This window comes from Odontomachus brunneus, unplaced genomic scaffold, assembly GCF_010583005.1.
Source record: "Odontomachus brunneus isolate Ranch 3 - 2012 unplaced genomic scaffold, Obru_v1 Obru_scaffold_017, whole genome shotgun sequence".
Classification (NCBI taxonomy): Eukaryota; Metazoa; Arthropoda; class Insecta; order Hymenoptera; family Formicidae; genus Odontomachus; species Odontomachus brunneus.
The window spans coordinates 2470361-2494920 of record NW_022639467.1 but is presented as its reverse complement, the minus strand read 5'-3'; the positions used below and the strand labels follow the sequence as shown (position 1 = coordinate 2494920).

The 24560-nt window shown below is 42.8% G+C and overlaps 2 protein-coding genes across 9 annotated transcripts in view; one reads left to right on the top strand and one right to left on the bottom strand.

Annotated features, from left to right (window-relative positions):
* Positions 1–24560, bottom strand: part of LOC116841699 (apoptosis-resistant E3 ubiquitin protein ligase 1) — a 43953-nt gene that overhangs the window by 6727 nt on the left and 12666 nt on the right. For 3 of the 8 annotated variants that reach the window (XM_032809969.1, XM_032809971.1, XM_032809970.1), the window contains exon 3: positions 883–1039. In XM_032809969.1, the coding sequence (XP_032665860.1) occupies positions 883–1039 (157 nt within the window). The other 5 variants (XM_032809975.1, XM_032809972.1, XM_032809973.1 and 2 more) reach the window with 5 other exon arrangements.
* On the top strand, positions 1467–5560 carry LOC116841703 (leucine-rich repeat and immunoglobulin-like domain-containing nogo receptor-interacting protein 3). The gene is made up of 3 exons (XM_032809986.1): positions 1467–1627; positions 2679–3166; positions 4374–5560. The coding sequence occupies exons 1-3, from the start codon at positions 1537–1539 to the stop codon at positions 4722–4724; spliced, it is 930 nt and encodes a 309-aa protein (XP_032665877.1). The 5' UTR covers positions 1467–1536; the 3' UTR covers positions 4725–5560.

The following is a 24560-nucleotide window of genomic DNA, read 5'->3' as shown; positions in this document are numbered from 1 at the left end:
TATATATATATATATATATATATATATATATATATATATATATATATATATATATATATGCTTCATATATATACATATATATAAATATATGTATATATTTTCTCTATCACGATCGCTCCTAAATATCATGGTTTCGACAAATGATGAGGAATAGAAAGAAACCGGTTAAAAATAACTGTATGATTATTGCGACTCAGTAAAACTCAAATTCTTATTAACTTCGTGCTGCGTTTAAAGCTTAAAAGTTTAAAGCTGTTATTCCGCGGGGCAAACGTTGTTTCTAAGACGAATGTAATAACGCGAATTTGTCAATTAACACTGAAACCATCAACAACTAACGATCTATTTCTATCAGAACGACAGATTCTGATCAGGTTTCTATCAAAACCGGTTTTTGAAAATATAAGGAAAATATAAGGAAGTAAAAGGAAAGAAACGTTTATTTTGTTCTTTCTATGCACAGTTGTAAGTTTTTATAAGAAATTCAACCGTCATTTCGACTGCTTTGGTAGTTCTCGTGTTAAATTAGCTACTACTGGCTGCGCAATGACAAAAAAAGAAACAAACGACACGCTGCAAAACTTTTGTATCAAATTTAATACATTTCATGTAATTTAGTTTATCCATTCCCAATTTTGTTGTTAATTTAACACAAGGCAGATATGTTAGCAGACGACACAACTTATCTGTACATTTTACATTTGTAAAATGTGTTATTAAGAATGTATATGTTGCATATAAATTGTGCTATTTTAGTATTTATTAGGGCTGCATTCCAAAACGTTCTTTCAGAGGAAAACTTTATTGGAATGTGATGTAAACTATAGATTTTAGAAGTAAAATTTTCCTCAGAAGAGGCGTTTGCGTGTTACTTTCTCTTACTTTTGATAATAGCTGTGTAGGCCATGATCCGTCAACCATTGACGTAACACCAGCCTCTGCTGCAGCAAGCGTGCAGCACGCTGCAGGCGTTCCTCATCCTGCGCCGGCAGCTCCGGCAACGCGTCGACCTCGCCGCAACTCGCGAGGGTCGAGATGCCTACCGAGAAGAAAAATAAACCAACTCGTTTCGACGATTCCTTCGTTTCGAGGAGGCGGAGGGACGCCGCGATTCGTTAATCCGAGACGGTACGAACGTCAGAGATGAGGCAAACGTCTCGAACATTTCGCAAAGAGGTAATTCGTATTTCTTGCAAATATTACAAGATATCATAATTAAACGAGACGTATTGTTAATCACGATTGTTTTGCATGCCCAACGACGAGATTCATTTCTCCGCAGTGTCCTGCTGGAACAATGTACGCGCGTGTCAGGACAAGGATATCGTTAATTACTGTTTTTTTTTTTTATAATCAGCGGGATATGTATCCGCGATATTCGCATAACAATTGCTCCACCGATAAGACAGTATCATTCGCAGAGAACGGGAAGCGTCGGTCGCGATAATTCGATGGACACGAGCTGGAATCCTCGTATCCGTTTTCAGCGGATAGTCAGTCGTAAAACAACCGCTCAGGCAGTGTCCGCGCTCCGCGATGTACCGGCTCTCGTTTCTCGTTCTTGCCTGCATTTCCGTTCTCGCAGACATCGCAATCGCAGCCTGCACCACCAGCAAATACGAGGAAGGTGAGACTGCGCCGCGATACCTAACGAGAACGCCCTAGATTCTCGCCTGTTTCGCGAAACCCTCCTTATCTCACGACTCAGTGAGACTCACTGGTCTCATTTGATTTTGTATAAATTACAAATTGCTGGAATTTTAGGTAAAACGTATATTATAGATATTGCTATTATTTAAATTAAACCATAGGCTTATAAAATATAGACTGCGCTCTTATACAGTACGGCTGGTGACGAGATCGAAGGACAAAGATATATCAAGTTAAATGTTTTCTTTCTTCACACAGTACTTTAAAGCCTGACCTACAATATGCTCTTTGTGTTTTGTTTCTTGTCTTCTGTCTTTTTCTGGCTTAAAGTTTAAGGTGTGAGTCGGAAAGAGATAAAGAGAAAGAAGCAGGAAGCAAAGAACACATTGTAGATCAAGCTTTAAGCCTAATCTACAATGTGCTCTTTGCTTTCTGTTTCTCGTTCTCTATCTTTTTTTAGTTTAAGGCTTTGAGTCAGAAGGAGATAAAGAGAAAGAAACAGAAAGCAAAGAACACATTGCAGATCAAGCTTCAGAGAGAAAGCAATGTAGGAGAAACAAAAGAGAGAATAAGACACATTGAAAGAAAGAGAGGACACATATAATCGCTTCTTTTCTTTTGTTTTTACCATCAATCGGATAACTAGACAAAAAAGATATCTTACTCTCTCTCTATTGCCTTTTTTAGGGCTGCAGCACACAGAAAAACCTAAACAGAAAGAACTGAACTAATACTTAAGCAGTTAGAAAATTGACAAATCACAATCGATTATTTCTAAAAGAAGAATTGTCGACTGGTTGATCAATTTGCTTACTGTTCACGCTTCTTTGTGTGTTCCCGGCTATTAGCCTTGCTAATGCTGATTTCGTCTTTTCTACAACAATGCGCAGTCTACTCTATATGTCTGTGGATTGAATGTAAGATAGCGAATGAAGCAATCGCTGTGATTGATTGATTCTATCCTGGTTCTTCCGTGATCAACGCAAATTTTTCTGAAGATTTCACTAGTTCGTGATTTATATCCGCAGGATTATATGAGCACTTGAAATGCTCCAACGTGACTCTGAACACCGTCGTGAACTACAACGCGTCGTCGGACATAGGCGACATTATGGTCTTCAAGTCGCAGATAGAGAATATCCCCGAGCGATCGTTCGCGAGACACGGTAGGAGCCTGGTTTCTTTGAATATACAGGACTGCGGCATCAGAACGATCTCCGATTATGCCTTCGACAGTCTGTCGAGCTTGAAAAAGCTCAGTTTGCCGTACAACAATATAACGGAGCTGAGAGATCAGTGGTTCGCCGGTATGCCGTCTCTGGAGCAGCTGGATCTCTCGTACAATCTCATCACGTCGATCGAGCCGATGGTCTTCCAGAGACTGCGAGGCCTCAGAAGGCTCGACGTCAGGCAGAACCGTTTGACGTGTTTGGAACCGGCCCAGCTCATGCCGATGGCGGGTCTCGAGAAGTTTCGCTTCTCCGGTAATCCCCTCACCTTCCGATGTCGTGGCACGGTAAGCTGGTATATTATCGCACTTCCCGTCGGAAACGTATCGTTGATCTCGAGCATGCTCAAGCGTCAGCGGAACGGAATACTCTGTGTAAATTTCTCAGAGTGGAATCTTACTCGAACGAAAATTCGCTCGAAGCCACGACGAAGATACCTAAATCCCAAGCGTGATTGTCCAATTCAAATTTGGAATATGGAGATTCTTAATCCATAAGTGAATGTGTTTCGGTGACGTTTGAGTTTAATTGATTTATTCTTTAATTTCGGATGAAACTATACGCTTGATAATTCGGAGTGGAAGAATTCGACTCATATAAGTGAAAAGTCACTCGCGATTTTGAATGACTAGGCTGTTACTTTGTTTCTTGAATGTAATTTCGCTCGAAGAACATTGCACTTAAAAAAAAAGACATGATGACAGTTATACGAGTTTTGTATGTAGGATTAATATATGTGGCTTAATAAACTATTTTGTAGTTATTGCAACTAAAGCTGAATGGTTACGAGAACTATGCAGCACTATTCAGTTTTGGGTGCAGCAATTACAAAATAGTTTATAAAACTATAGTTTATTATAGTTAACTATAGTTAACTATAATTTATAAAATAGTTTATTAAACTATATACAGATAGAATATTATAGTTTTCCACAATTTTGCCATGTGTTTCTAGTAGTGCAGGAATAGACACTGTCATAGTAAGGTCTATCTTGCTAAGAAAACATAGTAAATTTCTTGCTAATATGGTAAATTTTACTAGAACCATAGAAAATTTTCTATACAAACTTTTTTCAATTTTACTATGTTTCTACAAAAAATAGTGTAGGAATAGACTGACAGTAAAATCTATCTATCCAAGAAACATAGTATACATGTATTTTACATATAAAACTTGTGTAGTTGCCACCAACGTGTCTTTTTCTCTGAGTGTACAGAACATAATCGCGATACAATCTTAAACATGGAGCTTTCAAGTCCGATCATTATTTTTGTGAGCTGACCTTAAGCTTGAATTGTGACAATATCGTTGCAATACGACGCTAACAGCGTGAATATTGATATTTCAATCGTATATTGTCGCTCATGACTAATTATCTGACCGGATATCCCGTTTTGAGGTTTCTCTCGCGTTATCAACGATACGTTCATCGGCGCCGTCAATATGGAGAAGGCAGCTGCTCTCAAGGACGAGTCTGAATCTCTGTTTTCCAGTTGACATTGTGGCTGCATGATCTGGGTATCGTTTACAAGACTGGGCAACGCGGAGAAGAGGATTGGCTGGACAGTTTGCTGTGGCTGTGCGCCGCGGATGACAGCAAAGTGGCCGACTCCGAGATTCTCATGAAGGAATGCGTCATCTTTAATCTGTTCAATCAGCTCCGCACCAGTCTGACCACCTCTGAGTCTTATCCCCTGGCCGTTTCGCAGGATTGCGTGAACGCGAGAGAGCAGCTCACGAGGTGCGTCGCGGCGGGTCGTAGGAACTCCAAAGAAGTCGTCACTAACGGTCACGTCGTGAGAAAACTGTTGCGGCAGTTGAAGGAGTCCAAGTCGACGGTGTAGCGAGCACATCAACAATCTGACAAATTAATCGTGATCTGCTGGCGAGATGGTATACTCTTCTGTAATAAATTGCTGAGCGCGATCACGCGAGCGCGCATTTTATGCGATTGTCGCAATAAATTACAATTACACAAATTGGATAAACCGCCCCCGCGTCGACGATAATTTCACGCAAATCCGTCGCGATGTGCACTCGCGGATCTCCACTAGAACATTCCAGGATCCGACTAGAGCGTAATATTGGTACGAATAATTATCAAGCAAAGTGGTCGAGCATTCTCTAAAGATGAAGCATCATGGCATGTGTTTTCCGCGTAACGCGTAACTGCGTAATTAATCATGTGGTGGTTTCATGGCACATAGTTTTCGAATAACGCTTCCGATTGGTCACGCAAATACATGCCATGAGACTTCATCCTAATTTCAAAAGCTCGTCTACAATACGCGGAGTAAGCTTGATGTATAAGAAATAATTTATTTCGTTTTACAACTCCCCTATAACTCCCTTACACAACTTAGAAGTCTTTTTCTTAAGAGAAATAGGAGAGATCGAGTTCAGATGAAAAAGAACCAACTAATCTCTACCAAGAAGGCCATTTTTTGTCATTTTTAAAATAAGTCTAAAAGAAGTGATAGGCTAATTTAGCCAACAGATTTGAGCTTAGCATGAAAAAGATCGACTAAAATTAATTGTTACATCTAATAAATTGAAAAAAAAACAAATATTTCATATGCCTATGCTAGACTTTTTGTATCCTTTAATGCACGCTGATAGCTATAGTTTCCAAAACATGTAAAATGTCCATTTATATAAAAAAATAAAACATCTAAAATTATACTTATTTATTTATTAAAGTTTCAAGTATCGAATCACGTATACAAAATTATTAGAATATATAAAGATATTTCGCAGTACATTGGTGTATCACCGTATTGCAAAAGTTTAAAGGCTACAAAACATTTAGTAGATGTGTACGCAGTGTTTGTTATATTTATTAAATGTAAAAAGTGATTTTAATATATGTTTTCATGCTGTGAATTCGAGTGCGGTGGCTAAATCGGCCTATCGTTTTCTATTTCAACTCTCTCAATTCGACAGCCGGGACGACGAGATCGTCCTCGCGGAGCGGTTACTCACCGGAAGATGCACTCCCGCTGGGCCGCAGTGACATGCCGATGGATGAGATCTCGCCGGCGAGGAAATCTTTGTCGCGTTGTCCATCTCGGCATTGTCCCGGATTTTTGTCCGGCATAATTCCGCCTTCCACTTTCGTGCCCTTGCGTCAGCACTTTTACCGGCTAGCGGCTACGCATCGTGTTCGTTCATCGTCGCGCCGACGTCGCCGGTGCCCGCGTCTCTTTGAGTGAAAGGTCATTCGTCGTTCGTTCAATTCTATGTATGCTCGCACCTGCGTTCGTCGCGGGCCGTACCGAACGCGGGGGAGGGAGCGCGGCGTCGGCCGGATAAGCGCGCGGCTAGACTACTTGCAGTTGTCGCGAAGCTCGAGTTGGATGAAACTCTGCACGAAATCCCGACGTGTGAGGACGTCGGAAGCAGGCCGGGTCGAGAGAGACACTGACTGCGGGAATGAGCGCAATTGTGTATGCGTGTGCGAGTGTGTGCACTGGGAGGAGAAATGAAAAATATTTACTCGCTAAATAATTACTCGCTGGATAATTTCTAGATTTTTTGGAATAAAATTTTACTCAAAAAGCTCAGTGACAGCCGAGTTTATATGAGAAAAGAGAATATTTTTCTCTCTTTCTTTATTTTCCTCCCTCTCTCTCTCACTTTGGGTAAGAATGTTAAGTTAAGAATATTCATTTTTTGGTTTTAGAAGATTCTTGGGATAATGAATAGAAGAACTCCGTTAAGGATGAGATCATTCTTTTCTTTGAAAAAAATTTGTTTCTGCCTGTGAGAATATGTGTATATATTTTCTGTTTTTTTTTTAGACATTTATCTCTTCAATGCGAGCAGTGATGAGAATTGGGTTATTAACTGAACTGTTTTCCTCGTAAACAGTTGCGATTATAATGATCGAAATGCGCGACTGTAAAATCCTCAGCGATATGCGTCGGCGGTATTGTGTAAATGCGGCTTTGTGCCGGCTCGCAGCGCGAGCATTTTTATTTTCGTCGCAATTAGCGAATTTTGTACACACATGCCCGCATCCGTTTCGAGAGGCGGGGAGAGCGGGGCTTGGTAGCGTTAATTGTGTGATTGCGGTGATGAGCACACACGAATTCGCGGATCAATATTTATCATGTTACCGCTGCGTTACGGCAAAGTCGGATTGACACGCTGTCAGTCGCTGTGCGCGAGAGCGAAAGAGAGCGAGCGAGAGAAAGAGGGGAGAGAGAGAGAGAGAGAGAGAGAGTAAAAAAACGCAAATCCGATGTTATTCGCGAGTTAAACAATGAACTATCGTAAAACTTTTTCAATCCCGTCGTATACAGTATGCATACGCGACACGGAGGTATCGAAGTAATTGCAAGTCGCGGGATGAGAGCAGAGGAGGACGAGGAGGCGGCGGCGGTGCGCGCAGGTGCAGTGTGCATTTTTGCGAGACAAAAAGAGGAGAGATCGGGAGCTTAATCTACGTCGTGGCAAGACAAAGGGCGTTTATGCTTTCGCCCGGGAATTAATTCAACGATGGAAAACATTAATCATCCTTTCGCGCCGAACAATGGCCGCCCGGCGCTCGCGAGTGAAAGAATGGATAGAGCGGAGCACAATTAATTTCAATTATTCGCGGCAATTCGCGGCCGTGGACGCAGGCGGGAACAAATAGAGATGTGTGTATAGTAGGCGTTTGCGATCGAGACAAAGCCAATGAAGTCGGACGGATGAACATTAATTAGCGATTTGCAGACCGATCGAGATGGCCATCGCCGATTTTGCATCGTCGGGCGTAGATTAGATCGAATTTGCATCGCAGGTGAATTGCTTATGATACCGATGGTTAACCAAAATAAGGACTAATACGATATCGCGAGTCTTACTTGCTGAATTTCTCAGAGTGATATTCCAATCGAAACAGAGTTGAGCGACCACTCCGAGTCACTTGGATTTTTCCATTCATATGAAGTGAATTTTCCACTCTAAACTGTTGAATGAATATCTTCACGTAAAATTGAAATGCGAATCTGATGTATTCCACCGTTATAGAATTATATTCATTTAATTCATTTAATATTCATTTAATTTCTTTAATTGATCGAAACATTCGCTCATATGGAGTATCACAATTTAAGCTTGAGTGAAACATTTGCTCTTGCAATTTGGAATAAAAATACTGCCATTTTTCACTTCGAATGAAATTCCACTCTAAGAAATTTAGAGAGTACACGGAGAGAATTTTACTTTTTTTTTTGTTTTATTTATTAAACAGAGATTTTTTTCAATTTTACTATGTTTCTAGTAGTGCATAGACTCAATAGAGTTTATTTGGCCAAGGAGCATAGTAAATTTCACTTGTTTTTTGGGAACCGCGTCTTGTATTTGGTTCCAATGTTTTCAGATAGCAAATTTTCAAAGCAGTTCCTAAAGTGTAAATAATACTTATGAAATGAAAGAATATATGGGATTATAAAATGTCGAACTATTCCTCAACTACACAAACTCTTTTCAATGTTACTGTGTTTTTAGTAGTGCAAGAATAGCAAGGTCTATCTTGTATTAAGGAACATAACAAATTTCGCTAGAAATTTCGCTAGAAACACAGCAAATTTCAGTTGATGAAATGTAGATAGAACATACGAAGTAAAAGGATAGTCCATCACTGCAGGATGTCTATCAATTTCGTCTACAAATGCTGCAGTAACTTTTAAGAAAATAAGACAGAATTCACACTTTTATAAAATAAGTTGAAATAAAATACAATTCTCTCTCCATGTATACTGTCTAAATTACTTGGAATGGAATTTCATTCAAAACGAGCGAATTTGACGTAACGAGTTGTTTCACTCCAATTTTTAGAGTGGATCTTTAATCCGCAAAGTGAGCATTTCAATCCGTTAGAGTGAATTTTTTCTTGAAGCACTTTTCAATGTTGGATGAAAATATTCACTCCATTCGTTTCGGAGTGTAGAATTCATTCTACACATTCACTATTCGAGCAAACTGTCGTTCTACTCTGAGTTAAATTTTGCGTGAAGAAGTTTAGGAAGTAAGAAATACGAGTAGAGTATGGAAGTCGATTCGGACGCGACTTCAAGATTCAATCAAATTTAGTGGACAACCTAATTATTCTGACATCGGTGGGTTACAGGGCGCAGTATTGAGTAACGCACGCGACACATATTTGGCTAATATGGACAATAGCAGCGCGGTCAGATTAGAGATGTAATTATAGTAATCTGCTAAAAAGTAGCCATAACTCAGATAGAGGTATGCGGTTTAATTAAGGGCTCATTGTAATCTCGCGGGGTAGCACGGATTTGTGAAATAAGAACAATCGCGGGGCGGCGGTTGGAAGCGATGTCCGAACTTCACGGGGGAATTTAAATCCTTGAAGTTTCACTATTTAATTCAAAAGGTCGACTGCACGCGCGCACCGTATAAAAGTTTCAACCACTCGCGCTCTTTTTTACAGGCTTCGCCTGAATTTTTCACGGCGTAGGAGATACGATACGGCTGCAAGTGAGAACTTTATTCGATACGGTGTAATAAGGATTTATACAAAGAGCGCGCGCGAGAAACGCGCGAAGGTAAAGAATCGAGCGATAAAATTTGTTAAACAGAGAACGTATCGTCGCGATATAATGTGATCGTGTGAAACCCAACGGCTTACCGTAAGTGATAGGTTTGCACAAAGTAGCTAATTAGCGAGCGTGCGAGTATGTGTTCGGTAAACTGCAGTTCCGAAATCTGGAAATCCTGTTCGTGTCACTTTGGCCGAGTCCTTTCGCGGATAATCGACCGGGCTGGGTTTCCGCAAATCCGAACGCACGCGTCCTACATTCAGTCGTCGTCGTGCTAATAAACGCGACGATTCGACATTAAGGATCGCATCGCGCGATGAAACGAGGACGCGACTCAATCACAGCGTGATGATACATTACTATAAATTAAGCGTTTTCGAAAGGGGGTCAAGAGTCCACGCGAGGTCAACGCGGGGTTATCGTGCTCACACTTTCCGCGCACATCTCGTTTCCCGTACAGAATTTATCGCCTAACCACGAGCCGCGGCTAAAGGAAAAGCGTTTCACGAAAAAAAAGGAAAAAGGAGGAAAAAATTGCTATGAATAGATAAAAATACAGAATAGGATACAGAGGCGGAAATACATACATGCATATATATGTATGCGTATTTATATTTATATGTACGTATACACGCGCGCGCGCGCGCACACACATACATACACACACATGGCTACGTGGAATTGCGAATACGAGTTTAGATATGGAATGCAGATACGAAATGGAATTTTTGCCACACCAGAGTATGTTTTATATATGTTTTTCAATACATATTTCATAAGTGATAAGCCCAAGACGAGATGATAGATGTTTCTTATGATAATGTAGGCAGCGCGTATCGTATCGTATTCTATGTGAAAAATGGTAATGTGCGCTCTCATCGATTTCCAATACTTCCGCAATATGATCCGTCCGTGTTCCGCGCCGGCTTAATCGCGTGCGATATATCAAGCCGCCTCGATATTCGTTTGTCGTAATATTAATAGACGGCGGACGTTTAATTGCCGCGAGGATTGTCGGGGATTAATCGAGAGAGAGAGAGAGAGAGAGAGAGAGAGAGAGAGGGAGAGAGAGAGAGAGCGCGCGATTTGAAAAAGCGGGAGGCGTGTCTGGGACTCCCGGGGAAATGTAATTAGAGCGAGTTCACGTAATGTGTCGTTGGCTGTGAGGATATAGCCGGGAAGTATCATCGAAGTGTGTGCACGGACACACGGATGCGACTTGCAGCCGTGTAATTTAATGATCGAGTCGATAAACTCCGATCCCGCCAGAGGAATCGACTTATTACCGACGACCTGAAAAATCGTGTTCGGAATCTTTAAGTGACCTCAGGCGATCGCCTTTGAGTCTCTTGCTCTCTCCTATCAGTAAAACTCGACGATTAATATCGAGAAGTGCTCCGATCCTTCGGTTAAGTAAACAATAATAAGCGAACGAAAAGTAGATCGGCTACAAGAAGAGTGGAATGAAAAAAAAAGCGAGCTTTAGCTTGAAAGAGGGACAAGTACGGGAAGAACGATGAGAATTCCGATCGTTAAAATGTGAGGTAAAAGTACGTGCCTGGCCACGTACTGACCCTGCACGCTTTTATTCACCCAAGAAAAAGGACTTCGGTTGCAAGGTGCTATTTCCTGTAATCCCATATTCCAAGCGACAACCTTTGCCTAAAGAGCATTCTCCTTCTAATGAAATAGGCTATCGATCGCAAATATATTAGATATCATTCTAACTTTTTTTGCTTTTAAATTAAGAAGAATATATTTGTTTTCTATTAAAAATAAGACGCACTGCAGATAAAAGACGAAATTTTTCTAATTTTAAGAATATTATCTTTTTAAAAGGATCCTCTCTTGAGATTATGTATGAGAATAAAATCTAAGATTCAAAAAATTCCGCTGAAAATTAGATTCCTTTTGAGTCTCGTTTTGGTCCTTAAATATGAATATTCATATATAAACTTTCAGCATTTTTGTGTGTGAATTTTATCATATATTAAGATACATGGAAATTTATTAATAATTAATGATTATTTAATTTTTTACTCTCCATATATTGATACTCTTCATACTTTGATATTTGGTAAAAAAGTGTGCAAGAACGGCAAAAACAGATTGAGTGCAGGACGTTTTGTTCCACTTTTACCTTACTTAACAGTCCGACACGTAACGAGATCGTAACGACTGCGACGTCGAATGGTGTGTTAAACGTTCAACAGTCGTAACGTGCCGCGGAAACTGTCGTTAATAAAGGATGGAATTAATGACCGACCACAGAAAATCTTCGAAACGCTCCGTTCGCCCAACGCGATGTTATCCGTGCTATCCGTGTTATCCGGGGTACAGTCAGTACAATAAATGTTCTTTTTTACCATAAAGCTATGCGAGCTGTAAAATCGTGCGACAGTCTCGGCTGTAAAATCGGCGATTTCACACTTTTTACGGGAGAGTCCGACGCGCGCGACTTCGTGCGCTGATCGGGCTCGTCGTCCTCTTTGCCTCTCCGGCCTGTCGATGCGAAACGGCACGACACTTGGAGCGATCTTTTCCTGTGACAAACGACCTGCTTCCACGAGCGCACGCTAATCTGTAATCCGCCTTTATCAGGCAACGGGACGATATGAAGGCGGTAATCCGCGGATTACAGTCCTCTGTTGAGAGGCTTCGATCGGATACGCGAAAACTCGGGGGAGTAACGGCAGAAGCATATTATTTAGGCGCTTAATTTCATTATTGCAACTTTGCGAGACTCAGCGTGTTGGGACTGGGAGGAACGCGGCGAGAGTACAACTGATAATTGGCACAACTTGAGAAGAGGAAACGAGATACAATCCAAAATAATATATAAGCTTATCCTTTAGTGGAAATCTTTTTCACTAAAGGGTAAGGTCACTTCATTAGAGAACAGGAATAATCTTTCAATGAGAGTTTCCGCTGCACGAAGAAAACATTACTCTTTTAAAGTGAATCAGTGAAACATTATTGAAAGCAGTAAGTATACATTGATTTACAGCTATAAGTATAGCATTGAAACTGCTCAGTGCTATACTTATAAGTGATATCAGTGACTATTCACTGATTCACTTTAAGAGAGTAAAGATATCACTTGCCTAAATATGGTTGTCACAGCAAAATATTAATATTATTTTTCGCCTGGCATATAAAATGATTGTCGTATCCATAATACTCTGAAAGTGATACATTTACTTTCTTTACTGTCTATTCATATGTGTTTGAGTAGTATTCTTAATGTTGTATAGTGCAACAAAACTTTACGGATCTCTCAACCATAGTATTTGTTCTACAGACCACAACAGCGAGACAGCAATATTCCTCTAGTTAAGGCAACTATGTATATGAGGATAACTGAATATTATGAGACACGGAGTGTCTCAGAACAACTTTCGAAGCTCTCGTGGAAGCATAGTATGATACAGATTAAGGTGAACATAAAAGTCCTATCCTATTTAAAAAAAATTGACGAATGATCGCTTGCGATAATATATTAATATTATCTAATTAATAACTAAAAATTTACAAAGTTATTAAAAAAATGATAGAGGACTTTCTTATTCAGTTTAATCTAATCTAATCTACAAACACACGATGGCAGACGTCGCCACTAGTTCATTTACTGTATCTCACGTAATCAATTCACAAATCTTTTTTAATTAATATCGAAATAATTATTGCGAATATCACGAAACGGTATAGAACTTTCACCTCAATCCGTACTCAATCGTACGTCTCCACGAGAGTTTCGAAGATTGTTTTTGGGACACCGTGTATATCATAAGAACTATGAACAGCAACTTCTAATGCCTTATATCTACTTGAAACCACATAAGTTTTCTCTCTAACCATAGAATACGTGGATATAGCGACCATAGTAGTTTTCTTCGTGTAAGAATATGAGATTACAGCGAATACCACCTCGTAGCCTGGAGTTATCTTTTTAGACGTTAGAATCTTTTCCTTTCAAGCAAAATCCTCTTGAGGCCATACATATGAGGATTTTCGCTACGGATGAGATTATATTTTTTTCGGCGTACAACGGAAGAGCTTCTTGGACCGCTCTCATGCACGGCGAGGTGCGACGACACGGTTCGTCTCGCCCGCGAAAATCGCGATTCCCTTTTCCTTATTATCCGCGAATATACCTTTTTTCCGTGCTCGTTTTTCGCTCGCTTTCTTTGTCGATAGCGTGCACTATCGTCGTGTCGCCGGCGATAATAACTTCCGCACCGGGACAAAGGCAGTGGCGGCCGCGGCGACCTGACGGGGATTCTTGACCTTTTCGAACGAACGGAATATCCTCCCGACGGTACTTTGCGCGCTAACGATCCTTTCGGCAGCGGAGGACGAGGAGAGAATCGGGGCTGTATGTGTGTCACATATGCTCATGGTTATGCATGAGAGGAGAAAAGAGAGAGAGAGAGAGAGAGAGAGAGAGGGAGGGGAGGACTCGCTTGCACAAAGATAGGGCATATCGATCGAAACGCGTTTTCCGCGCTTGTTTTGCCCATCACGCACGATCGCAGCCGTTGATTATGGAATTTCATTTTCGCGAGCACGAGATTTATTTGTTGTCGCCGTTGATGATGCGCTGCTCCACGTCACGAGCTGTATTTTTTCACACAGTCCTTTATCGCGCGCGGGCCCGCATTCTACATTTAAAAGCCCGTCACCTCATAATATATTAACGAGTTAATTTAGCTCGCTGGTGTCGTTAAATAAATTCATTTAATTTGATCGATGTACACCCACATCATTACGCTGAAACGGGCTGGTCAAATTGCACGATAATCTTGGCTATAAAATCGAGAATTTTATGGTTTTTTTTTATGAGGCGCACACTGACACGCCATTTCGAGCGTCGTTCGTTTCTGACGAGAAGATACAGAACGTCTGTCAAATATTAACGCGACGCGATAAATTTCCCGTGAATTTTTCTGGATCGTAAGATTCTAGTAAGTTTAGCATCTCAATAGAGTGTATTAAATGGAAACAAAAATTCGGTTTACTTACTTTGCAGGGAACCAAACCGAGTTTCTCCTTCATAAAGTTTTGCAATATTCTTATAAAGAGAATAAATCCCTCTTTTGAGTAGAATAAATCCTTCTTTTACTCGATAATGAGCTCTTTTCCAATTTGTGTGACGAAGATATTAAAAAAAAATAGCTGTTATGAAAAAAATATTCTTCGTCGAGGGTAATCGTTACTTAAAAGAGGAAAAGCGAACAGAGTAATCGCTTCTCTCGGCAATGGAACGATATTTTTCTGTGTGCATCATAGCGCAGCATTTACTGTGGAAATACATAGCTGCGCGTGTATGTGTACATGCATACACACACACACACACACACACACACACACGTGTGTACGTGTTTTTCGTGTGTACAGTTGTTTAACTCGAGTGCACACATATTGCCATCACTTTCATTAATATCCGCGGCCAATGCGAACCATCGCGAACACATCGCGAACCATCTTGCGTCGGGCAAGAAGAATGCGTAGGTTGTGCGCGAGTGTTTCGCGCAAATCCCATCGGCATTTTTGACAGTGCTTACAAACATCACCTCCGCGATAACGGCGAGAAACGCGTTCATGGCTCGCCCGACGCTATTACAAGCTACCCGCGGCACTTGCGAGCTCGCAAATTGCATCGTTGCGGCTCTCCGTTGCGCTTTCTCTCTCTTTCTCTCTGCGATGCGGAATGCGTCTCGCGGGCAAATAAAAAGAAGAGGAAAAAGCGAAAAATAGAACAAAAAATAGAAAGAGATGGAAAAAGGAAAGAAATCGTGGCGCTCCGTGCAATACCGCGATTTGTCGTGAAATTCGCGGCGAGTCAGCGTTTCGCGGCTCATTACGTGCGCGTTTAAAGGCAATGTTGGATAATTTTATTTAGAAAATTTTTTTGCATATAACTGGGGCATTCATGGACGCATTGATATTTGTAAAAGTATTTGCAACTCGATGCAAGCAAATAGAAAAATAGTGCAAACTACGAAAGCAGCATTACGTCGATATCCCCTTGAGAGGATGATGTCAAAGTCAATAACGAACTTTAAAAATGTCGATAACGTAGAAGCCGTTCTACAAAAGTAGCGATATTAAGAGGCTTGCGCGACACGACAGGTTATTAACAAACGTTTTATTTTCTCGTCAATTATGTCTCGTCATTGTTACCTGAACCAAATAAAATTAAAATATTAAAATAAAATATACAGATATAATACAGGTTGTTGGAACCTGTATTTTCTACAAAAAAAAAATGACACAAAATTAGGTCAGGTGTCAACAATTCCAACAAAAATAACTATAATGTGACATCAGTTAAAAATGAAAACTAAATAATGTGTTGTAAGAAATGTTTCTTACATACATAATGTTTATTTAGACATCATTTTTTAGCCTATAAATATTTTGGTCTATTTGGAAGAAAGTTAGAATCTGGAAAATTGAGAAACACTTTGAATGTTTTCGAGTACGGTAGTTCTCGAGCACAGCATATCCTTAATGACAATAATTTGATGAATCCCCGCAAAATCGGCAAGGGTAACGCTACAACAGACGACGCGCGGTCTCGACTAATTGGAAACTCCATCGCAGGTGCCCGTTGCGATATTCTCCCGAGTTATATGCAATTATGCGGAGCACAATGCAGAGTTTCGCTACACGACCGCATTCAATTAGTCGCGTTTTATTCCCCGGCGTGTAATCGAGCTCGCGTATCCGGCGTCGGACATTGGTCTACTGGCAGCGACACGCCCTTTTTACCAACGACGACAAATTACGCGTCCTTGCAGGGCGGAGGAGCGCTCGCTTCCTCGATCCCTCGGGGCGCAGATAACGTTAATGTTCCAGCCTATTCGGCTGCAAAAGTGATAGATAAGACGAGAAAGGGAGAAAAAAGATCTTGCGATGTGGATTTCTTATGGACTCGCTCTCTCGTCGGTCGCACAGGGTACTTTATATCTGGGGCGTCCGCACACCCAGAGATAGGTGAAGCCCGATTTCGAGAAAGATACGCGAATCGATCATCGATATGTTCCATTTCGATGACGTTGAGAATGGTTTCACGTTTCAGTGCACTTTGAAAATACGCGAGTGCCCGTATTTATCGCGACGAACCGGATGGAAACAGATAAATGCGCGTTCGAAAGCCGTATCAATCCCGTATAATGCTCCCTCCCTCTCTCTCTCTCTCTCTCTCTCTCTCTCTCTCTCTCTCTCTGACGTGCTATTTCGCCGATAAACCGGTGCTAGTTATTTTCTAATCTGCTCGCGTTAATCCCATTTTCAACCGGTAAATGGTACGTAAAATAGAAGGCCAAATATCGGAATAGTTCCATTAATAAGAAGAATTACATGAGAATTTCTTTCATCAGAAGATAGAAAATAAATTAGATGTAAACTTTAAAGGTTATAAAATTCTTGTGACAAAAAGTAGATTGCGGTAAGAAATGATAACTATTTTGTAATCATTGCAATCAAAGCTTTAGTTGTAATAACTACTAAATAGTTTATTAAATTATATACATTAATTCTACATACTAAATTCGTGTCATCTCTCTATACAGTTGTCATCATTATATCTATTTTTTTTTTAATATAAAATACACCGGATTCACTTTTAAATTTCGAGTAAAAGGCCACTAGAACTCGAGTGATTGCAGTGGTCACGCTATTTTTCGAGTGAAATCCCATTCTAAGCAATTTAGAGAGTTATAAATAAATAAACGAGTTTAGTCTAATTGATAACATACAGAAGAAATGAAAAGAACAGAAAAATAAAAGAATAAAGCCATTAAGAGGTGGTTATTTTAGAAAAGCTATATTGATACTTAGATTAGCGAACAAATAATAATAATATTAAAATAAGTAGAGTAGACTTTAGGAAAAGGAGAGATGTATACAGATGGAGTCGTGTCAGAAACGCGAGAACATTTATGAATCAGATATCTCGCCGTCGTGCTGAAAATTCAGCGTTTTCTCTCGTGCCGTTGCGAAGTCGAAATTACCTTTCGCGCGAATAACTCGGCCACGCGAGGCCCTAACGCGAACACGAAACGCAAATTATTTTCATGAGCGCGATCACGAAGCCGCGCGGAGAAATTGGCGGCCGGCTGCGGCCGAATTCGCCCGGAAACACACCTCAGCGAAATGGCGCGGAAACGCGAGCGAGTGTGGGATACGGGTTTAAGCGGCTGGAAGCCATTTCGCCGAGCTTGATTACACAGTACAGAGAATTGCAAATTAAATCCGATCCGAGAGCCCGTGATTTAACACCACATCCTTCCTACCCACCAAGTATTCTCCAGATGCGCGAGTCTGTTAATTGCCTCGGCGCGCGATTGTTATCCGGTGTGTGTGCGCGCACGCTCGCTATCGGCGCGAGATTGAACGGCGAAACTTTCGACGGTTAAGCCGCGCTAATATCTCCTATACGACGAACATCTGGCGGTCCGTGCAAGATGCACACGATAGTCTAACGAGAGCACGATCCGTACGACGGTCGATACGTAAGGGTAAAAGTGCCGATTCACGGACACGTATCTAATCCTGGGTGTTCTTATTGGTTTGCTCCTTAAATACGACTGTTTAAGCTTTCAAAACGTAGGATATATGTGTATGTTCAATACACGTGCGTATATTTTATGTTAAGAGTTTAAATATGTAAAAATCAAAACAATAAAAACGTGTTCGGGCATTGGTACGTTTACTTTTACTTCCTAAATTTCTTGGAGTGGGCTTCACTCGAAAAGTAGAGCGACCATCGAGTCACTTAAATTTGAATGATTTCTCATTCATATAGAGCGAGTTTTCCTTCTCGTCACAGGAATATATTCACTCTCATTAATTGAGACACTCGCTCATCTGGAAACCACTTTAAGGGAATGCTGAAGTGAATGACGAACTCCAAAAATGTCGATAATATCGTCATTAATATAATCACGCTATCTTTCTCGTATTTCTTATACATACTTACGTAAATATGTGTTGCTTTGTTTTACTATGTTCTGCTAGGTTTGGATATCTAAAAGACATTCTATTCTTATAGATATACCTTTCAAAGATTTTAAACTTAATTTTTATCTAACCACTTTAAAATCACGTATGTGTGGAAATCTTTCCGAAAACTTTTCCGATATTCCTAAGCTTTTGAATTCGAAAATGCAACAACTGCTCTTCGTTTACATTAAAATTTTTTTTTTCGTTTTCGTCACATATTGAGCAACACTCCTATGCATTTTTGCACATACTTTTATCGCGTAAAAGCATTTGTAATACTGTACAATCAATACGACGTAAATTTTGCAGAAAAATGTCAGTATGCTGTCGGTAAAGTTTTCAGGTTTCAGTATCCCCCTTAAGCTGGAGTTCACTTTTGCGATTTTGTGAATGGCAGTTTTTCCATTATTGCTTTAAGTGATAATACTGCCATTTCTCGCTTGTTTTAAGTGAGAATCTACTACAAGAAATTTGGGGAGTGCGCTAAGCTTCAATGAAATCTTGAGCCTTGAATCGCTTTCATTGTGTCTGAATGTGAACGTTATGACTGTTGAATATTCGGCTAATCTCCCATTTCGACAGTTTAACATATACTTATTATATCGTAACACATTATATCATGTCATGTTATATCCATACGTACAGAGATGTTTTGAACTAGACAACTCTCCAAATTTTTTGGAGTGAAACTTCACTCGAGAAGCACAGTGATCACTCAAATCACTCGAATTTGAGTGAATATTCGCTCATACAGAGTGAACTTTCCACTTTGAATCGTCGAGTACTCGAATATTTTTGTTCGAAATTGAAGAGTGAATCGGATATACTCAGAAACATCTTCATTCTAATCGGAACATTCGCTCGCACGGAGTCAGAATCCACTCAAAGTTTGAGCGAAACATTCACCCTTGCGATTTCGAGTGGCAGTATTTTCACTATCGCCTGGAGCGAGACTCCACTCCAAGAAATCTAGGCAGAACTTTCATCTGTTATTCATACGTAATTACTGTGTGCCCGAAGGAGTTTTAGTCCAGAGAATAAATTCTACTCTACTCTACTTTACTGTCTTTGACTTGAGATAAAGAACTCTCGATGATAATAATAATGATTCTTATTATGATTCTTATACGCGCGGATAAAATCGCTTTAGTACATCATCAAAACGTGAAGGATCTAGCTGAATAGAAATAGATCCGCAATTCACGTCGGTTTCGATCTCTATGCGATGCTCCTTCGCGATTCTTTTCTCGGGCAAATTCGGCCATGTGAGATGGGCGCGCGGATAACGTCTCGCCCTGATGCTTATGCGTCGCGGCTTTCCAGCGATTAAGATTGCTGGGCCGATATAGTGTCAGAAATTCTTTATGTAGCCTAAAGAAAAAGCTCCTGGCGTGGCAAGTTGGAAGGTTAAGGTCAAGCAGGACGATCGATACTTTTCTCGTCGCACTCGTCGTGTAGTATGCTCGCGTGTTAACATCGAGCACGGGGAAATCGATCGTCGCGTGCCGCCAACGAGGCGTTTTATCCTTCATCCCCTCGATTCGAACTCGCGTCACGTAATCCCGATTACCGACTACCACCGCCACTCGTACCTCTTCCTCACCCCCGCCGGTGTCCCTGGACACTTACAATCGCATAAGTAATCGCTGAAAAAATTACTCGAGTCAGATAGATGCTTCGTACGCCGTCGGAAACGACAATCCTCTTTTCCCCGCGAAGGATCGCCCGAAAGAGGAGTCTCTCTCTCTCTGTCTACTGTCATCCTCCTTCACCTCTCGCTCGAGTATATCTGATACGGGAAACTCACGGGGCGAGATAACATTCGCGATGGCGAAGGGGAGAAAGAGAGGGAGAGAGAGAAAGAGGAGCGTGGCGGATCGCACAGGTTTTTCGCCGCAATGCCGAGTTTCTCGAGGATCGATCTTGTCCATTCTCGCGAAGCGTTAATCTACAGAGAGCTCCTTGCGAGAGTGCTCGTCGTTTCGGCTCGTTACCCGCGTATAATGTAAGCGCATACATCACAATGCTAGGCGCCTCCGCATAAATTACGGGAACGACAATGAGAAAGGTGACGGGGGATGTAATTCCGCCGCGCGGCGCAGCGCCGCTATTGTAACGAATACGATACCCGTCGTCCGCGACTTTCCGTGCTGATTTACGCCTCGCTTCTCGGGGAATAACAACAATTTGTATTAGCGATTAATTCGTGCCGCCGCGCTCACGAATACAGAGCGGGCCGCGTCCCACATTTCGCCGACAATAATCGCGAAACAGACCGTACCGTGTCTGGTTCGCTTGCGCGCGCGTGACTTTGCAGATACAGCCGTGCCTGTCGGTGTAATTAGCGCATGTACGGGATCGGTTATTATTGTGTCACCGTAGTGTCCAGACCTTACGGCGATCCGCCGCAGATCGAGGTTCATGCAATCCCCTGTGCGAAGCACAGTACATAAAAAATATACGCGACACCCCAGAGTCAGGGGAGTCGGCGCACGTACGCGAATCGTGGAAAACTCTTCGCTATTTCTTCGGAAATAGCGTGAAATCCCGGCAGGGCAAAAAGAGAGAAAAGGAAAGGAAGAGAGAGAGAGAGAGAGAGACAGAGGAAAAGGACGAGAGAGAAGGAGAGAAGAAATTCGCTGTGTACCGTCGTGTCAAGATAATGAAGGGTTAACCGCGTAAATGGCGAACCGTCTACGTCGCATCCGGTTGCGGATGCGCCGCTGTTTGGACCTGATAAAACGGCGACCGACCGCCGCCGCCGCCGAAGTTGTCTCTCTTCTCGACGAAAACAACATCGACGTTGGAGGCGATGCGACGCGGAACGGACGTCTTCGGCGGTTATCGTGAGACGGGATGACGGAAAAACACGGCCTTCGAAGTCGCGATGACGAGGCTGACGTCAAGTTCTCCGCCGACACCCGAAACGATATCTTCTATCCCGATCCCCCGCTTTCGTCTGTCCTCTCTTCTCTCCCTATCGTGTCCTAACAAAGTTTTGGACTCGGTCGTGCATAGATCCGTCGTCGTCGGCGCCATCCCGTATCGAATCCAGCAGGGAAATTCAAATTCGGGAACTTCGACGTTTCTCCCGAGGTGAAACCGCCGATTGCATTATCTCGCGCACCGGAAACTTTCATCGTTGTGTGGCCGTCGTCGTTGTCATCGCGACTTAAGTGTGTCCCATATTCCGTCAAGAACGAAAACGCATTACCGTTCCTTGTAATGGGATTTTACGCGCGTCTCATCGTCGTAAAAGTGCCGAGTTCGGGAATGAAAATCGGTTGGAGCCGCGGCGCAAATTAAGGGCGTGTAAGTGCACCGCAAAGCGTTCCGCCGCGATGGCGGTGATTTTCGAAAATGTCGGGAATGTAAATTTCATCCTCGTGCGCACACACCGAGCACCGAGGAGTACCTGCTCGCCTGCATTTTCGTCGTTTCGAAATCATTCTTGACAGACGAGATTAATGTGCACCATGATGCGCGTTAATCTCTCTCATCTCGACTTCCTTCGTCATTTTATTATCATAAAGTGGCAAATTTATGATGTAAATTTGTGCTAAATAATAGTGAAAGCCAAGGAGAAAAGGAGGAGTCAAAATAAATTTTGTCTTCGACGATTGACATTGTAAAAGTTAAATATGCATGAAGAATTAAATCATACGCGTTACTCTTTTTTATCCCAATCTTCTTCATCATTCTAGTATAATAAAGAGGTAAAATTATGACAAAAAATATATGTACTAAATAATTGTGAAAGTAAAAAAAAAAAAAGAGTAAAATTAAATTTCACACTTCAATAATAGGCATTACAAAAGTCGAGTATGGGCAAAAAATAAAATAATGCGCGCTAATCTCTCTCATCTCGACTTCCCTCGTCATTCTAGTATTATAAAAATGCAAAGTTATGATATAAATATGTACAAAATAATCGTGAAAATCAGAGAAAAAGAAGAGTGAAATTAAATTTCAACAATAGGCATTGCAAAAGTCGAATATGGACGAAGAATAAGACGATGAGATTACGTGAGCTCTCCAAGAAGCGGCGGCAAGTAGCGTGTCTTCCCGCGGATTAAGCTTTGTTACACGCGACAAATGTCTGTGTGAGTCTAGTGAATGATTGGTATCACGTGCAAAAGTGCAGAAGTATGCCATGATCGTGAAGAAAGCGCTTGTCGCAAGCGCAGCGATAGACTTACGATTGAAACCGACGGCAGTTGTCATCCCCAAAGAACTCTCCGATTCAAACGTTATCGAGACTTCCGGTTGAAAAAGGGAAAGAAAGGAGGAAGGAGTGAGAACGAACGATCCGGCTCCGCAGACACAACGCAGAAAGTGAGAAGGATCCGACGACGACAAGGGGCGGCGAAGAGGGGTTGTCTTCTTACCACGCAACGGAGACTCACGCTCGCGATATCGGCGATCGGCATCCACCGCTCACGAGTTTACAACCGGACAAGAGAAAGAGGGTGAGATCCGCGAGGGCTGGATCTACGGGATTTAGGTCGGGGCAAGGTGCGAGGCTCCGAAAGCGGCAAGGCGAAGTGGGGGACAAGGATGCACCCGTTGCACCTTCCGAAAACTCGAGTCGCTTCTACGGCTGACCGGGTCCTGGCGGTGGCGACGGTGTTGGTGTTGTGCTAAGGGTCAGGCTCCTGACCAGTGTGTCAAAGGCTCCCAGCGCGATCAGCTGATCGGTACTCGCTCGCAGCCTCGCCGTTGACAAGGACGCCGTCTCTATCGTGGCTGACGCGCTCGTCGGCCGCGCGCATAATGCCCCCGCGTGCGTGAGTGCGTAGGATGAGAGTGCGGCGGGTCGGCTCGGGGCGAGGAAGGGGCAGACGAGGAATCAGGAGACGAGGAAGAAGAAGACCACGCGCGCGATGCGGAGGTGGATGGACCGCGCCAACGCCGGGGGCGAGATTCAAAGCACCCTTGTCGTAGTCGTCGTCGTTGTTCCGAGTGAGAACGGTGCGGACCGCCGTCGAATAGCCGACTAACCAGAGTGCGACGCGCTCGCGCGGACTCACGCCAGGCCACTGCATGCGATGCGATTACGCGGCCGGAGCCAACCCTCCGCGCGCGGCGCGGCGCGCCGCGCCGTGCTAACCCCACCACGAGCAGAGCGAGCGAGAAAAGGCCACGCCACCCTCCTCTCTCGGTGTCCTCTCCGACGACGGGGGACCACGCCGTCGACCTACTCTTCTCGCCTTTCGAGCACGGCCCCACACTCCCCGCGTCTTCGAGGCGTCGTCGCCACGCCGCGCTGTGCCACGCCACGCCGCGCCATGCCGCGCTGCCACGCTCTCTTCCATGAGAGAGAGAGAGAGAGAGAGCCACCCCCGCGTGCGCGGCAGTCACCCCACGTCGCCGTTGTGTTCCCGATTGTACAACGTGCGCGATGCGTGTGTACGTGCCTCGACTGTAACGCCCGTCGATATCCGGGGAATCGATGCTTAGTAAAAAAGGATAGAAGGGGTGAGAGAGAGAGAGAGAGAGAGAGAGAGAGAGGATGGAATTTTGGGAACGATGCGCTGAAGGGAAAAATTTGAGCGCGCAGCGTGTACAAATATTTTAAACGATGAATGCACGAGATGCGTACGCCGCAGGGTAAGAGCTCTTCCGAAATATATAAGAAGATATTTGCCGAATATAATAACCGCGCGGATGTTTACCAAATTCGACTGCGTACGGATGCATCATTACATCCGGACGTGTCGCGTCCCGTCCTGATGCACTCACGCTTCGCGCCTCGCAATCAGCAACGAAAAAATCCCGCTGTCGGACCGTTGAAGGCAGCGTGCGTGCGCGAGGGTCACGTAAAACGTGATGAAACGCCCTGAAAAGAATAGCGTCGTGGTCAAACGAGGATATGTCGGCAGTGCGAGAGCACCCCGTCAGGCACGTGACTGGATTGGAATCGACATTCGCGAAAATCGAACAGTCGTCGGGGAGCATTGCCAAGCGGAATGTACGTCATACGGAAGCTCCATTCTCATCTCACAAGATATTTCAGTAACATCATGGCGAGAGAGAGATATATATAGAGAGAGGGGGACGAGAGAGAGAGAGAGAGAGAGAGAGAGAGAGAGAGAGAGAGAGAGAGAGAGAGAGAGAGAG